At 34.3% G+C, this 19307-nt stretch overlaps 1 protein-coding gene across 2 annotated transcripts in view; it reads left to right on the top strand.

Annotated features, from left to right (window-relative positions):
* The window catches only part of LOC106466273 (histidine decarboxylase-like), a 43971-nt gene that overhangs the window by 9827 nt on the left and 14837 nt on the right, over window positions 1-19307 (top strand). For both annotated transcript variants that reach the window (XM_013926534.2, XM_022394251.1), the window contains exons 2-6: window positions 11514-11635; window positions 12919-13091; window positions 13569-13682; window positions 16846-16968; window positions 17182-17316. In XM_013926534.2, the coding sequence (XP_013781988.1) occupies window positions 11608-11635; window positions 12919-13091; window positions 13569-13682; window positions 16846-16968; window positions 17182-17316 (573 nt within the window). In that variant the 5' untranslated portion in view covers window positions 11514-11607. The remainder of the gene's footprint in view (window positions 1-11513; window positions 11636-12918; window positions 13092-13568; window positions 13683-16845; window positions 16969-17181; window positions 17317-19307) is intronic.

Raw genomic sequence — 19307 nt, 5'->3', positions numbered from 1 at the left:
CTTCTCCAAGCTGTGGTTGTCTTCGTACAGCCAGAAAAAACAAACACGTCGTTTATTCCCAGTTCCAACTATCATACATGCACCTTCTCCAAGCTGTGGTTGTCTTCGTACAGCCAGAACAAACACGTCGTTTATTCCCAGTTCCAACTATCATACATGCACCTTCTCCAAGCTGTGGTTGTCTTCGTACAGCCAGAACAAACACATTTCTGTCAGGAGACATAACGTGAACTGTCTGACCTAGCTGTGATGCACGTAGAGCATGCAAGATAAGGAGAGCATCTGCTTCCTCATGGGTGCTAGACCATGGCTCTGCATCTATAAAATGTAACTGAGCCCCATTTTTTGTAGAGATAACAAAGCATTGATCACCTGAAGTAAAGTGAGCAAGGGTCTTGCATGCCAACTAAACTGTGAGGCTGTCTTTAGTCTTGGCGCTACTGAGGAACTTTGATCTGTGTCGAGTCCATCACTTCATAACTGTAGCCATCACTGTTTTTTTTTCCATACTGAAGATTTCTTGTCATCTTTTATAGAGGCTCTGCTACATTATAACGGTCAAAGATGAAGTGAACTGATTTGTAATTCTTCGCTCTATACGCAACCATACCAGTTCATCTGCTTGATAACAGCATTGGCAGTTTGGGTTTCAACACGCAGTACACGCTGATAATCCACAGATTATCCAAATTTATGTCATAGATCTACTTCCGAATTATTCCGTGTAGCATGGTGTACAGTCAATCCTAAACCAAGAACCTATGGATTTTCATTCATATGGCGGAATGCTGGTCCATCACCCTTCAGTTTGTACGCCGCCTGTCTATCCGATTTGGTAGCATACATAATGTTCTGAGAAATTACCTCGACAGGACTGTTAAGTGACTCCTCTCTATCGTCAATCATGAGTGTTGACATCGATCCTATAACAATCCACCTGAAAATGGTTTTGAGTACATGTGGAATATCATGTGTTGTTGTTAACGTACCTTCAAACTTCCAAAGTATGGTCTTATGCGCTTTGAGGATCTCCAGCCTAATTAGTTTTGTACAATGAAATAGACTTGTATATCTTTATTCACATCCTGTTGTCCTACCTTGTCATTAACAGCAGCGTTTTCTTAGTCACTTTAGAGCACAGATGTTCAGGTTCATTAGCACGAGGTGAAAAGCAGAATTCTACTTCAGGAAGATGACAGAAAATATTTTCTTTCAGCTGTCGTCGTGTAAAACTTGTTTATCAGAATTTTGTAGTCTCAACAGTGCATGATAGGATATATGAACGCCATCCATGTTTAATATGGCACCAGAAGTAATAAGACGCTTCAGCAAACAATAAAATTCAACTTCTGCTGAAACACGTGATTGCTAATGTGTTGTACGTTTTTCATTTCGGGTCTCTCTCTCTTTTTCTGTGGAATCTGACCGTTGAACGTACCTCACCCAGCATGGCAAATGATGCTGAAAATCATAGAGATTTGGATCCAATGTTGCACTTAGCTGAACCTTCCATGCTATTATCACTTGCTTTAACAGCTTCTCTTAGCTGTTTACCTGTATCGAAGCTACTTATCTGATGTACGTTTTTAGTTTCAATACTTTGGCAAAAGGAGCACTTTTCCTTGTTGTACTGAACCGAGAAAGACCGATTATATCTAGTCTCATCCTCTCTTGCAGGCTTCTGTAATGTGGCTGATGGTCTGCCTTTGGTCGATGGTTGTGGGGTTTCACCAATTAGTAGAGCTTTGTCATAGAGTGTCTTCAACCTATCAGTATGTGTCTGGTTGGTTGTCAGTTTACAGCAGTCAAAGTGCCAGGTAGCCTAGTTGGATATCAGATCATCTGGTAACAAATTTGCTATTTTTCTACCGACAGACATGAAGTCAACATCACCATAATCAGCTCGTTGGTTTGTACACTCTATGAATCGTTCATATAATTCACACTTTAGTTTTTAATTAACGTCCTACCAGGATGTTGACATTTGAGGCAAACACTAAAGTCTGTTTCAGAGCGGGGTCGTTTTTGAGTAAGGACAAACCCGGCTTAGCTTGAAGAATCGGCCATTGTTAGTTAATTGAAGCGATTTTTTTTTCACAATCACCACCACCTATTACTATAACTAACCACTACACATGCACGTGTTATCCACCACCTGGACAGTGTTAACTTTGTCTTTTTCCTGAACAAAATAAAAACATAGATATAAATCTTCCCAATATTAAATTATATATTCAGCTCATGAAAGGTACCTATATACACTAAAACGAATGTATACTAAAGGGTTTATATATATAAGATTTAAGCATTGAAACTGGATAAACTGAATCTGAAACAAAATAAACAAAAGTTATAATACTAAAGGAGCTGAAATATAACAAAATTAGCTGCAAACCTAGATCTGTGTAAGAAGAACGGTATAAAAAGTGACCCCTAAATGAGGTCACGGGTCAACACATACTGACTGGAGTGAATATAAGTGAACATTTTGCAATGTTATATGTACACCTGAATATTAACTTTAACAACAATCATATTTATCAATCTTCTTAAGTCAAGACCTTTCATTTGATATGCTACATGACTATATTCTGTAGGCATTTTACATATACAACTTGAATGACTTTGCACACCTACTGGATTTTTGAGGGTAGCAACAGTTTATGACATTGAAATAATCTTCAAAGCCATCAGAAAAAATGGAACCAAACTTTTTCTAAACCCTTATACAATAGAGATTACAAAGAACATAGGTTCCAAAAATTAGCATGCAATTCCAACGGAAGCTGTTATTGCTACATATGCCCCTACACTATTATGTGGATATCATAAAATCTTTATGCAATGTATCATGAAACTAACAATTACTTTTTTACTTGTAAACACAAGTACTTATTTTGCTTCAGTGCCTCTTTTATTAAAACTAACATAAAACACCCGTGCTTTGCTGCTGGGCTTGAAGGTCCCCCTCATAATTCACAAGTGCCTCAATATATGAGCCAAGCTAATTCAATATTGCCAATTTCATCTATAGCTACACCAAAGGGTATACTCGAAAAAAAACATTAGAACCTCCATCCATGGTACTTGAGCATGTGAACCAAGTTTGATCCCGCTTGTTTGTGAATGGTGGTATGTACACAGTTTCAAAAATGTCGCCCCAGACCGGGGAGGTGGGGGGGGGGGGGGCGTCTAACACAAAATTATGTGTATATAATATTCCATATTCGGGTTCAGTGGCACTGAAAACCTACCCATAGACCACAACACGCCTGGTTGACCTCCTGGGCGCGTTTTAGTCCCCTTTGGTAGAAAAGCTACGTCTTACGGATAAAGAACACTCCATGCCAGTTTGGCCTGCTAGCTTCAGAACTGTGGGAGGAGTTATCTGGACATACATCATACATACAAAGTTACATGCTGAATTATCGTAGGATACACTGAATATTATATTGTGTGTTAAATGCTAACTCTTGAAGTCACTTTTGAGCCACTTAACGTCTACAAGCTTAATGTTAAAAACAATTGTCATCATTCTCAATCAGAAGTAAGATTTGTTTTTCTGTTTCGTATAACATGTGAGTGGATTAGAATAACTAACGTTATAGCTTTTTCCGTGTAATAGACATGTGACACGATTTTATATTACTTGTTCTTACTTGTCCACTCACTTACACACCGTAATGAGGCCAGGGAATGTAGGGTTTGGGAAACAAAAGAGAAACTGTGATCACTTAACTCAGTTTTCTGTCTAATTTCTTTTGGTCATACATTAAACCTTGCTCGTAAACGACCTATCAAATTAAATATTAACATTGTGGAGACAGAGCAAAACAATCATGCCATTGAAAAATAGAGCCACGTAATTTCCCCTTGACACAAGTGATGAGAAACTAAGCCTCAAGTGTAAATGACTACTTATCAAGGTTTAATTACTTTCCAGAAGTAGAAGATACTAAGAAAAGTTAACGTTTAAAACATCAATTAGGAGGTAATGAAGTACTGAATAAAACAGTATAGTTTCTAAGTTCTCATACAACATTAATATACAATCAGCAAGGAAAACATCCTTTAGGAAATAGGTGTCACATAACACTCGGTTTTCGACGAAAGTCGATTTTACGTTTTCGTATCTCCGTGAGCATTTAATTGATAAGAGCTGAAAATCAACACGTAACTTGTCATGCAATAATCATCAAAAACACAGTGGTGAGAGTAAACATTAGATATACGTCTTTTCTTTAAAACGACAATTTATATTATTATATTTTAAAACCGCTTTCTCTTGTTGCATTGTACATTAAGATATTGTTTATGGAATAACTTTAATAAACCCGTTATCTGAATACTAATTAGCTTCCGTATGTTCTATTAACTTCTTAAAGACGGGGATCTGTTTTAAAAGTACTCATGACTAAGTCGCTTTCGTGACGAGCCATTCTTGTCAACGGTGAATAAAACCTTTGTGATAAAAAGTTTGATCTCATACAAAACTTATCATGACATGTGACACTTTAAAATAGTTTTATGATATCACTTTTTCAGCTGATTGTTTTTTCTCATCGAATAATTGGTGAAAGCTTGAAACTGAGAGAGAAAAACGGTTAATTTAGCAATTTACGCATTCTTTAACAGAAATTGTTATATAACACAAGTATATAAGATCCAAGCATGTGAGCTCTCCTTTTTCTCAAAGTGAATTTTATTATTTCTTTATGCATATTAATGATAATATTCCTGTTCCTGTTTATATACTTGCGAGCCCATGGTTCGATGGCCTACATTTACAGGGCCACTATTATGCAAATTTAATGCTTGAACTACTATTTATCACTTTTTTAATTTAATTATCATTGCCGCTATAATGTAAATTTTATTTATTTACCCAAGTTATGAACGGTAATTAGTAGGCCTACTTATTTACATGTTCTAATGTAAACCAATGACAAATTTGGAGTCTCCTTTCGGAAAATCCTCGTAAAAGATTTTGTGAAATGCCCAGATTCCTTAAGAGGTTGGGTGAAAAGTTTTACCTTTTTGCCAACCTCGGGACCGACACGATTCATTTGGTACCATTTAGAAGTTTGTGTGACCAGCGGTTTAGCAGGAGTTACATGATACATACACAGACGCTGAATCTTATATTAATTATGTTCTAGTATGTGTAAACTAGTATTTTAAACCTCTTTTTTTCGTCTTACATCATACAAAGAAATATATGTAATACAAATCTTTATGTATTCTCAACTAAAATAATAAACAATCAATAAACCTCTGAAAAAGCTACACAATGGGCTGTCTGTGCTCTGCCCACCACGTATATCTAAGCCTAATTTTTAGTGACATAATTCTACTGGTTTAATGTTGAGCCACCGGGAGGCAGGTGTAAAGGTAATATTTGTAGGAGTAAATTTTAAGTAAGTAAAATAGTACTTATGAGTCATACGTAGAAAGAGCATTACATTTATTACAAATAATCTAAAATCCAGGACGTGAAAAAGATATACTGATGTTCGCATTTATGTTCATGCTTGAATATTATTACATCTTTATTTTATTACAAGTAAGTACTACAGGGTTTCTAATCTCCAACTGTAGAGGTGTAACTTAGGTTCAAAGAGTGATGAGTTCTATAGGAGCAAACCTTAACGCTCAGTGCTGGAAATGAGAGGGATACAACCTCCAGTTAATCGAAAGTTGAGAGAGACATATCTGAGTCTTACTGATTTCAGCTCAAGCGATTCACCCCTTGTAATAGTTATGAGAAGTAGAAAACTGTTAAAAGTTAACTGTAGGTAGTGAAAGGTGGAGGTAAATAAAGACTGTTAAAGTTAAATGTAGGTAATGAAAGGTGTAGTTACATGATGATTATTTCAAAGGTATAAGTAATTCAACCCTTACTTCAAACAATTCCAAAAGGTAATTAATATCAACCATTACATCGAACAATTCGGAAAGGTGAGTAACTTCAACCTTTTCTTAAAACACTCCAAAAGATAAATACCATCAACGTTTGCTTGAAGCAACTCCAAAAAAATGAATCTTTCAATCTTTACTTGAAGTAACTTTTAAAAGTCAATAGTTTCAATTCAACGCTAACTTTAACCATAAAGACGCAACTATAGATTTCTGTATCTTCTTTTATAAATCTGCAACCGACTTCTCTAGTATACTATATACCAATAGTCAACATTAAAAAGTTATATGGATGGTGACAAGTAATATATTTATACCATTTAAAAAGATATCTATTAGCATGACGTTTCGGGCATAATTCCCTTCTTCAGATATACATAAATCACAAAACAATAGAATGATTATGTTATCTCGTTGTGTTTCCATTTAGAACGTTAGATTTTGTGTGCTATATACTATAGTTAAATGAATATATACACATGGCACAAAACTGGTGTAAACGTAAAGTACCCACAATTAAAAATGTTTGTCAATCGCACCTAAGGCCTCTCCAAAAATTTTGAGTTTGGTGTCTCCCTCATGTACGATTTTATATATCGTGTGTAAATTCTTGTGTGGTTTTAGAAATTTTAAAACAAACATTTGGGAAATAAAACTCATTGTAACCTAATACATCAATAAAGCATTTCAACTGGTATTTTATAAGTTAAATGAACACCGGCTTATTGAGCAAAATGAATATTTTAATTATGTTTAGAGCTTCTGTCTCCGTGTATTATATTTTGCCCTCATTCGTAAGAATGAAATTTTGGCTGAACACTTATCAAATTAGTATAGGCTTCCATACTTTTAGTTGTAAAACCGGTTGCATTGCACCATTTGTTTTGTTTGTTTGTTTTTTGTAACTGTTCAGGCGCTGATAAAATGAACAGTGATTGCTACATTCCTGTAATAGGCATAATGTTAGTAATTAAGTAAGTAAAAATTTTGTGATTCTCATTGTCAGTTGCTGTCACTGTTGCTGTCCAAAATTGTGACTGAGAAGTCAAGAACATTTAAATTTAGCACTGTGTTTCGATTAAGCTTCCCTGAAGAGCTGACACTGCATTAACATAGACACCGCTTAGTTCACTGATAATTTATCTGTATGTGACGTAAATGCAACTCATTACATGAGAAGACTTTCTAGATCCCAATCTGTGGCACATCGGGGTTTCTCCCATAAGCTCAGGAGTGAGTGTAACTGTCTTTTGGCGACGGAGTGCTTTGTCATGTTGAAACTCACAAAGGATTTCCCAAATGTCCGGAAAGATTTGTTACCAACGGAAAACAATTAGTTGAGCCATTATATTTAGTCTAAAATTAAACATCGTTTTAGTTAATTTTGGAAAAGTAAACTCATTCACACATTGAGATTATTATAGTGGACTCTTCTCCAATAATGTCTCAGAAGTGGTTCAACAATTTAACACTGCAAATATGAGAACAGACATTAGTGTCCAAGAGCACTGACGAAATCATGGGCATCATTCGAATGAACTAATATGTGGCTAAAATATTGTTACTGTTACTCGAAAGCCTAAAACAGATCATCAGGTTTTCTAAAGTTTAGTCTCTTATTTCTAAATCTTTCATTTAAAACGCGATTAAAAGCATTAGTATACTTTGTCAGAAATATGAAGACATTACATGGGAACTATACACAAGAAGGGTTAAAGGTCAAGTTAAACAGGAATCCATTACAGCATAAGTACTTCCCATACTGTAACAACTTGAATTGTACATTTGGACAATTGAGAATAATTAAAAAATTGAAGGTTATCAATGAAAATAAGATAAAAGTTTCAGTAAACAATCAACCTATACTTAGAAGCATTAAATTACTTATTACTCTGTTTATTAATGTTCAGAAATGGTTTTATTGTTTGTACAGTTAAAATGACCCTACTGGCGATTTTCTCTCTTTTTATTATTAAGAATTACTCGGCTTTCTTTACTTTCTCAGGGATTTTAGACTTTTGTTATATTGGAAAAACTGAAAACTTTGGTTTTAAGCATGCTTTTGAGTTTCAGACAAACATTACAGGATAAACATGTACAATGCTACTAAGATCATGCAGTAAATTAACTTATGAAAATCAAAGCTGTCCAATTACTAAAGAAAATCTAACGTTTACATATGTCTCTATTTCACAGTGAATAGCGCTTCAAATATAATATTCTCAAAAAATATTACGTTTGCTTTGATGTCGTGAACGTACTACTTACTGGTTGAAATAGGACTATGATTGTACCTGTTCAGTTCAAGAGTTTCTGTTTGTTTTCCATATATTTGAGAATTAGTAAAGACAAATTCAAATGAATGTATTAGGTACTGCGGGAAACGCCAGCTAAATTACACTTATCATAAGTACAGTAATACTTATAATAGGAATTGGGTGGATACACTATACATGCAATACAAGTTATTTACTCATATACCTTTAACAATCAAACAATCAATCTTCAAAAGTATTCGAGAGACACACTTAGGTGACAAACAAACCACATAAAAAATTACAATTCGTATAACCACTTGAGAAAGTCAGCAGAGAAGTTACCAAAAATTCACAAACCCACAAATTTCTCAATCTCACTGACTGACTGACATTGTTGAGCGCTTCTAACTGTATAACAAACAGACTTACCATAGTTTTAAGTGCACCAAATAGAACAATAGCACAGGGACCACGTGCTAGTACTGGCGTTTTTCTGTACCAAACATCATCAAAAAACAGCTATTTGACGTGCATCAGGTGATACCTTGAACAGGGACGCCATTTTAAAAAACATAGTTCTGCTCGCTCACTCCATATCCTGACTAAGTGTGGGAGCCGATTGATGAGTCTCGCCGTTATTCAAAAAGGGACGAAAGCTATTCCTGTCAAGGTATATTTATTGGTTTACAAGACTTCATAAATATTTCTTTCATAGATGCCAACCTGCAATACCAGTTTTCTAGTTCTTGTCTGAACTAATTTATCAACCCTTAGTACATGCACACAACCACAATTCACACTACATCACCCAAATGACATTGCACACTATAGGGTGTGTGCCACCACATGTACAGCACACATGCACAATCACAATGTGTATACATACCATAAGTGAAGAGAATGCATACCACACACATATACCATTATTTACACATACCATAGTGTTATGGTGCACACCCACGCTGATGATATACATACAGGATATCAACGCAAATAAATAAATGATGCATAAGATCATATCACTTTGTATGAAAGAAAAAGTGAGGAAACAAGGTACGAATGGGCATGGTGTAATACAACTTCCTCTATACAACCTTACAATTAGTGTGTCCAGCATCTAGTCCATGCCTACCTCGTTTTTCTGTGTTCATGATATTATACAAATTATGGGTAGATACAAATGTACGTCTATAATTCTTCTACTTTTGTATAAATAGTAACGAATCCATGACATAGATACACATAAATTTCTTAGGATTTTTTATCTTCATGTTTTAATCTACCTATATAGCTAATGTAAGAAATCCTGTTGCTTTCTCATGCAATCGCAAAAGGAGGAACATGTTGTAAAGAAAAAAAAAGATACAAGTTATGGGTCCACCCGAATATCTTCTTCTTCTGGTGCCGTATACATACATACTGCCTCCAATAATTCGATTCACAGAAACCTCTAGTCATTGCATGATAAACATGACTACGTTTTATAAGTTTAGTCCATTTAGTTTATTGTATACAAAATAGAAAAAAATAAACGAAGTAGGCATGGGTCGGATGTTGGATACATCCTCTTGTGAAGTTGTACTGAGAAAATTTTATTACACCATGCCCATTCCTTCCTTGTTTCCTCACTTTTTGGTGCACTCATTCGTATACTTTCACTTTTTTTAAATATTTTTCCACTTGTTATTATTTTCATAAATTCTACCTTAATATCATTCACACATTTAATTTCCATATCACGTACATAAATATTCAAAGCTTAAGAATATTAATTTTAGCTATTAAATAATAAATATTATGTTTAAAAAGCTATCGGCTTTGCTTACAACCATACACACACACTCACATATAGTTGTCTCAAATAACGTATCCACACAAACTAAAATAAACGTACTCATTCCTCAAAAACACATGTGTTAAACTCCGTTACTTGTACTAGCTCTTAGCTGCTGTAGCATAGAACAGGGAACATAAACAGTGGTTTGTGCACAAACATCCACTCACACTTCCCTCTCGACTTTTCTCCACCTGTCAATTCACTAATGCATGTCTACAATTTATCATTCCGTCTCTACAAATTTACCAGCTAGTTAAATTATGTCACTTTGTAGGACGAAGAAGACGAAAGCATTTCCCTAAACACTTCTTGGTATCATCTGTGTCCAAAAAGTTTGTCGTTTTTGTTTGTTTCTTTTTTATTCTACATAAACTGTAGTTAAAAACGTTCAGAGGCCTGAATGAATGTCCTCCAAGAGTCACTACCAAAAATTGTTATAATTTATTTCAGTTACAACACAAGATTAAAAGACTAAGAAGTATCACTAAATTGTTTTTTTGACAAACCAGACAAAGTAAATATAGAGTTAAAACTCTTCCACACCCGTCTATTGTCTTCTTCAATGGCTTATATGCTATTTTTCCAAGTACTGTCTAAGTGAATGAACCTACATTTGAATACATTTGTTCCTTGATGTTTGTCGAATTTTGCGCAAAGCTACTCGAGAGCTATCCGCGCTAGCCGATCCTAATTTGAAATTGATAGACTAGAAGGAATGTGCCTCACACCGCCAAATTGTGGTATACTCTAATAGATTAATGGGTTCTTTTATAACGACCCACGGAACTTCGGATCCACAGTTCGCCACGACCACAGTGCGCTCGAAACAAATGCATTGGTAAATTGTTTGTTTATTTATTTTAGATATTTGTCCAAAAGTCCATGCGTGTTCCTGGTAAATAACAATTATTGTAAAATTTATGTGCATATTAACTTTGGACATATTATGGTGAAACGGGCCCATAACAATATCTATTATGAAGCGCCGATTTTACCACACCAATATTTTTTTACCAAAATCACAGCACAGTTAACTTTTATTAAAATACAGTAATAAATTTCTATTTATCGTCCATGTGTCATGGTGCAACATTGGAAATGTCAACACAAGCATAGCCTCGCCATTCTTACATTATACTACGTGTTATCACCTTACCTGTATTTAATAAACTGCATTAATACACGACATTTAGTATATGTCGAAACATAAGGAAAAGTTTTACTTTTAACTATGTCTGAGATATCAGCGCATATCTTCAATAGTTGTCTTTTAAAACTGTTAAAAAGGTGCGTGCTTTTAATGACTAAGAATTAAAAAGTGCTGCTTTCTTAATTAAAATATACTGTGGTACCATAAGCGGTTTTGTTATGACGATTATTTTGATCATCCAAGTTTAACAACAGCAAATAAACTTTCTTTACCATTGATAATAAATTTGCGAAAATTAATAAATTGATTCCAATTTTAGTAACAAACCATTAATGGTGTGATTGTTTTGCAGACAAGATAGACATTGGAAGTATAGAAGAAACTTTAAAGGCTACACCAGGTGTCATCTCTACAAAATTGGACTGATACTCCAGGTTGAGATCATCATGGATTTGGAAGAATACAGAAAACGAGGTTAGCTTTAAAGTTCGGAACACAGCATGCTTAAAACCAGTCTCTGGACGACAACATAGAAAAAATTAAGTGTACAATAATCAATCGATTACTCATCAAACAAACATATATATCAAGTGTGTAGATTATATGAACGTAACATCCCTAGTTTGTCCCTAAAGAAGAAAGCTCCATGTTTCAAAAGCGCTCGGGTTATAGGATATAGTATCTTTGTGATAAATTGAACGTAGTAACTATGCAACACCAATTTAAGATTTGTGTACTATACCTATCATATCTTCTTGGAGGTATTTCAATAGAATATTTCGGCAAAAACCTCATACGTCTAAATGTCGCTGAAAGTTAGTAGCTCTTTGGGGTACTTTTGGTTGAACAATTCGATGTTTCGAGCTGCTGTCGAAATAAATGTAATGTGTAATAATAAATAATTCATGTACTCTCGAAAACAGTAAGTTCTTTGAACCTGGCTTGATCAATATACTTTCAACAATAATGTTTAATATATGCTATATTTAGTTCCAGTTTCAAAATCGTTCACTTTCGCTTGTTTTTTGTCCTCTGTGTTGGTTTTACTAATATATCGATAAGAGCAAAATGAGATCATATTGTGAGAAACTCCACTAGAATGATGGTTTTAAACCTAAAACTTTTCCTTTAACATGTACAATATCTTTGAGTCGAAAGTACTCAGTTGTAGTGCCGTATATCAAGAGTTCCCAAATTATAGTCCAGAGACCACAGATAAACCATAAAATTATTTCAAGAGAGGCACAGCATGTTTAGAATATTCTCTCCCAAATGACGCTGCCCCATGAAAAGTATCCGCGCCCTTAATAATAACAACAAGCGTGGGTGGCTGTGAGGAGAATAAGATAGGAAAGAGTAACCTTATTAATGTAAGCCACCCCATTTCTATGGATTCTTAGTTTAAGAGTTCTCAGTCAGGAAGGTGAACGTTCTGAAGAGCCTTGAACCAAGAAAATTTGAGAACCCATCATTTTTAGTGCAAGATAAGAATCTGTGAAAACACTACAATTGTTACGAGGTATTTATAATTATTCATTTTTTAGACATGACACAAAATATTATTTTATTTGTGTAAGCTTTCATTGGACTATATCAGTGGCTACTTACAAAACATTCGCAAATGCCATTTTTAAGCTTCAATATATATCAGGTTGCTTCCGCCCGAGCAAACTTTACAAAAGAGTTGTGTAAGTGAGATATTTTTATCTGCTTTAATAAATGTTCCAGTTTTACGACAAAAATATTGTTTTATTTAGGCAAGGAATTAGTGGACTATATCACTGACTACTTGCAAAATATTCGACATCGACGCGTTTTTCCTGACGTCAAGCCTGGATACATGAAATCACTTCTGCCCGAGGAAGCTCCAGTAGAGGGTGAATCATGGGATTTCATATTTGCCGATGTGGAGCGTGTTGTGATGCCTGGTGTGAGTTACCTTACTGAAAACTCTTCATGGTTTTACCATAAAGAAAACTAATTACGGCTGTAGTAATATTCCAAAAAATCATTTCATTGTGTATAGTCATTTCTGGTCATATTATCTTCTGTCAGTGTTATAAATGGTTAAATTACCCAATGTTGTTATTATTAATATTTGATAGGACAAGTCCAATGAATAACTAATATTGCGAATTATTAACAGTTGCGTATGTGATTAGTTGCTTGGAGTAATTATTTTATAAAAATTGTTTTATATAGGTTCAGAGAAGTTTTTTTGCTTTTTTAAGTATAGCGTCTAAAAGTTGGAATTTCTTAATGGTCCTAAATACATTTTAAACTCCAGGAACGCATGCATGATTGGTTGTTATAAAAATTAGTTGAGTGCAGTAAAGTTAGCTTCACCCAATGAAAAATAAATCAATTCTTTAGGAAATACACTTTGTACGTTTCATTCACTTTACAGGTTACCCACTGGCAAAGCCCGTACATGCATGCGTACTTCCCTGCCCTTAATTCTCCTGCGTCTTTACTAGGAGATATGCTTGCAGACGCTATCGGCTGTTTGGGATTTACTTGGGTAGGTGTTTCTTTTCTTTAAATGATGATTGATGATATAAGGCTTCGTAAGTACTCGCTAGTGGAGACTTAGTGAATGACAAAAATCAAAACTTCTAAAAATAGCTTCTATCTGGTATACATTTTTACGTAAAACTATTTGAGTGTTTTCTAGGAGTAAATAGGACTTATTATTTTCTTTATAATGATCATGTGCAACTTATATTAATCGATAGTAAAATAATTCGAAAATGTAGTAACGTAAAAAGCAAATCATTTCATATTTAGTGAGATTCAAACAAGAAAATAAATGGAAATATCTTTTGGCATTGTCTGGAGTTGGCAGAATTCACGATGATTTTAATTCACTACACTTAGAAGATTATTACAACTGTTTAAAGTAGATAATCCACGTTAATATAGATATTATGTATCCTCCTACCATTCGATTTATTTTCACCTTTACGGAATTCCTATACATCAAAAATGTTATTTTAAATTTTATATGCCTAATTGAGTCTAATTAATTCATTGAGACAGTTCGATAATAATTAAATTGTTTAATTTGTAATTTTCCAAATTATTCTCACATTTTAATGCAGATTCAAAACCAGGAAAAGTAATTATAAGCTTTATATCAACAATTTCTTCACTGAATTACTTGTTTGTAATAATAACTTTAATAGAATGGTGTATTTATTACGAACTTGCTGATATGTACGCTTATTTTTTATAAACCTCAGTTAAAATACTCCATTTAATACGGAATAATTCTTGTTGTGTTTCTTTGAGTGTTTATTGCAAACTACTTTTAGTGCCTAAATATAACATTTCTACCTGTCCAAAAGTGCTGAATACTTTATATTAACAAGATTTTGGAACCTCACCAAGTCCATACAGTCCATCTCACCACGTTCGGGCATGCTCTATCTGCTGACTACGCATCTTAAAGAGATCCCTGCAGTGTAGTTTCCATCCATATTGCTCTTTAGTTAGGATGTTTTGTCCAAAGTACACCACTCCTCCCTGCGTACTTTCATTAATTCATCTTGTGAATGAGAACAATGGTTTCCTAACTCCCATTTCAACAGTTTGTCTCCTACTCAATTCAACGCTAAGTTTACGAACTTACAACGCAAAAGTCCAGGGTTCATTTCCCCGTGGTTGATAGGGTGCAAACAGCCTATTGTGTAGCTTTGCACTTAATCAAACAATCAACAGTATAATTGCACAAAAATACATAGACACTGTATCCGATGACTTGATAGACATGTCTTCAAATGGAGTGACATAAAAGCCAATTTAATTTTACAGTTGACTGCGACTGGAAGCTTTGTCTTGGTGGATCCATATCATATTAGATTCGTTTCCATAAACCGGTATTTGTAGGTGATACAAAGAGTCCAGAATATTGGACTAATAGTAAGCAAAGTTCACTTTGAACTTTTTTTTTTATCCACTCTCCTGATCCCTAATTTGTACCTGGTATGCTATCTAGTGACGAACATAAATTCCTTGGAATAAGTTTAACGACATGTCATGTGCCACTCTTGGAAACATTTTTCATCCATTGGCCAGTAGAAGATAGCGCGAGATTTGTTACACTCATCAAAGTACACATACTGCTATTTTTTCCAGACTAGGAACAGTTTATCTATCCAGTTTTTAACAGCTGATCTTCCATTCTTAGATATCTCGTGGAGCAGCTTACGTACATGTGATTAGTGTCAATTTTCCAGATGAAGAACTTTCTTGGTTATGTTTCTCACTGTTGTCTGTAACACGTGGTAGCTTTTGTCATGGACTCTCACCTGTTACAAGACAATGCACTTTGCTTACCACGGCTGGAATACGACTTGTTGCAGATCTTTTTCTGGATGGTCTTGGTGTCCCAAATTGATCCACATTCCTTTGTTTTTCAATGTCATTAAGTACAAAGAATTTCTAAATCCTCAATCTAAATTCATCTTTATGGTCCGAGCGTATGAATATTTTGCGTCGGAATGACTGTTGTATACATTTAATAAAAGCAATCAGGTTTTGGTGGCATCACATTACCTACATAATACCAAGCAAAATCAAAATGTAGCTACTATACATGTTGTTCTGTCACGACTTTATACCTCAAGCAGCTGGAGAATGAAATGGGTACTTACGCTATTCCGTAACAAAGATATTCAGGTTAAGTCGTCAGATGCAGCTCTTATAAATTTTGGATGATCAAACAGTTGAAACAGGTATTCAGAAACTGTCCTCCTCGTACACTAAATTTATTGCAAAAACCCTGAAAGAAAGAATGGTGCGCTCTGAACATTACAGCCTTAATACAGAGCACTTATGGAAATTACGCTATGGTCAAGATTCACAGTCGTCAGATAGCGCATGACCGAGCATTGCGACATAAACTGTAACAATGTGGTGAAACTTCAAAGTCGCCATTTTAGTATGAAATACTCAACCTCTGTGTAATTAATACACTATAAAATGTATTGCAAATACATTTACTATTTTCTGGATTGTACGTAAGCTGAAATGTAGCATACTTCTTAAAGCTATTCTACGATGTCTGTAAAGCTTTTCTATTTATATTCACATCATAAGTCCAACGCTTAAAAAACACCTCAGATTGTGAAAAAGCGTCACAGAATAAGTAATAAAAAACATTTTGTAAATGTAAAATGATGTAGGGATGGTAGTGCGAAAAAGAATGCAAACAAGAACATTGATGCCTACCCTGACATGACCATAATATTATGATAAAGAACCTGTATCACCATCAGTCAAAAATGTATAACTTCAAACTTCAGTAATATTAAAGTCAAGTATACATTTTACAGTGTAACATTAAATTTTAATATTAAAAGTCACGTAGGGATGATCTATGTATAGCTGTATTATCCCTATCTTCTTGTTTGCATTTTTTGGTACTGACATCCCTACATCGTTTTACATTTATAAAATGTTTTTATTACTTGTCTAATCTTTGCTTCGCTACTTCCACTGAATTCGTAGCTTATCAGTGCTGCTTGGAAGAGAGAAAAGGAGTAGCAATCAAAGAATAGATTAGGCCTCTACATCATCTTTTATTCATTGAACAAATAAATGTGTACTCTTATCGTTTTATATTACATATATGGTTATTAACAACGTTTCATTATCCTAACCTATGACACTGGAACAATCAGGCTTCGAGTCCGGCGTGCACGGAATTAGAGATTATTGTCATGGACTGGTTAGGGAAAATGATCGGACTTCCTGAGGAATTCTTACACACTCGGAGGGATAGTGAAGGTGGCGGAGTAATTCAGGTAGGTTCTAAATTGCTTTAAATTTAGGTTTAAAAAATCTATGATATAGAGAATATACAGAATCATATAGTTTTGGTGTATATCTGTGTATATCCCCACAGACAACATCAAGTGAGGCGACTTTTGTTATTTCTCAAATGTTATTTATCCCCCACAGACAACAACAAGTGAGGCGACTTTTGTTATTTCTCAAATGTTATTTATCTCCCACAGACAACATCAAGTGAAGCGACTTTTGTGGCCTTGTTGGCTGCTCGGACGGAAACTATTCGGAAAGTTAAGACTGAGCATCCGGAACTCGAAGATGCCGAAATCAACAGTCGGTTAGTTGGATATTGTTCTGATCAAGTAAGTACTTTCAACAGAACAGTAATGCTCGATTATGTCTGATTTATTAGAGGCAAATATAATTTGTCTTTTTTACTCAAAAATAAAAAAGGATATTTGGAGTTTTAGTTCGTATACCAATTTTACAATCCAATCCTACGAGTTACCAAAAAATGATATTAAGATCTTTTTACATGTCATATGTCTTTTTTCTACTTGTAGTGTTTAAATAACACTAACTATTAATCTTGCAAAAAAATGGTAAATTTATATTTGCTTTTGATTTTCTCGAGTTCTTTTATCTGGCTATCCAAAATAAGGTTCCTGGGTTGATATTGTTAAAATGTCTTCTTCATTTATAGACATTAGGCTTTTGAACAAGTAAACGCTTTTTGGTTTTAGCCCTGACTCTTACATGCATTCTATTTTCATACGATTATTATCTGGCATTACTTTCAACATGATTCTTAAAAGTTTTTACTGTGGCTTTTATTTTTGTATAGTTTCAGTTTTAACATAAGGACTCTTGTCCACACCTAATTTTCAAAGCTTACCTGCTTAACGTGACTATTTATGTGTTTCAATTTTTAACCCTGATCATCATGTGGTTTTCATTTTCACCTTTACTCTTATATATAAGATCACCTTCTACTGTTGTCTGAATTGTTATCATAATTTTACTCCTGCTTAAAATAACATAAGAAGTCTTAAGTAAACTTCGTGAATATATCTTATGTAAAGAATTTCCAAGATATACGTGTATGTAGATCTGTGTGTGTTTAACCTTACAAGTTTTCTTCAGTTTGCTAAATAAATTATATATATTGTTTTATAAATACACAGTGGTAAGTACGTTATATTAACACGAACAAATAGGTCATTAATTCACGTGACAACAACAGTTAATAAAAAGTTGCGTGAAACAGATTGTATCAGAACTACATTTTTACATTGTTTAGCGGTCATAGTAAATACTCCACCAAAGAGTGATCGTTTCTGAGAAAGGTAAGTAACAGTCCTTTACGACGCAAAATATTCACATATTCATATCGTAATGATGTGTTCAGATCAGGGATTTAGATTTTCCAAGATATCCTTTGTATTTAATATAACTCGAAAACAAAAGATTATTGATCAACTTTAGGCACAGGAACGTCCAAAAAGAGACTTACAACAAGTCGTACCCCAGCTGTAGTTGGCAAAGTCCGTCTTGTAACAGGTGAGAATCCGCGAACACAAAGGTCAGTGGCAAAAGCCGTCCACGTGGCTTAAGCAACAGTTCACAACATAATATAGAAGATCTCCATATTCAAAACGAGGCCAACATGTTTCGTTCTATACCTAAAGAAACCGGTAAAGTTACCTATGGATATCTGTAAGAACGAATTGTCGAAAAAAGGCATTGGAAAACCGCTGTCCTCTGAGGAACGGAGTGCTTTGTATATGACTGTTTTATCAGGGAGCTTTTAGCAATAAAATCTACATTGCAAGGCTATTGTAAAGATGCACGATCGTCAGATAGAGTATGACCTGATCTGGTGACATGGATAGTAACTACTTGGTGAGGCTCCAAAGTCGTTTTAATATATCATACTCAACCCTCTGTACATTAGAGAACTGACATTCACCAGTAAACCTTGTACAACAAGAACTGCAAGAAACATATTAGCTCTGTTATTTTGGTTAAGCTCAAAAAAAAAATGCTCAATAGATATATAGATGTATATATTTATTGTGCTAGATACTGAGATAAGCCATTTATATCTATACAAAATATTTTTGTAACTACAACTTTGAAAATACTTTTTGTGTTAAGGAAATATATTGTACACAAAAATACATATTAATTGAAAGGTTTTAAATCTTAACATTAAATTATTTCATGATACTTTAATATTTAAATCTGAACCAAGCTTTATTATTAGTTTTCCACAAAAACGACTGGTGTGTTTAGTTGCATTACAAATTTCACCATAAATCTTATATATATATATATATATATATATAAGAAA

Source organism: Limulus polyphemus, unplaced genomic scaffold, assembly GCF_000517525.1.
Source record: "Limulus polyphemus unplaced genomic scaffold, Limulus_polyphemus-2.1.2 Scaffold2210, whole genome shotgun sequence".
NCBI lineage: Eukaryota > Metazoa > Arthropoda > Merostomata > Xiphosura > Limulidae > Limulus > Limulus polyphemus.
The sequence above is the reverse complement of the archived record's forward strand: the minus strand, read 5'-3'. Positions and strand labels throughout refer to the sequence as shown.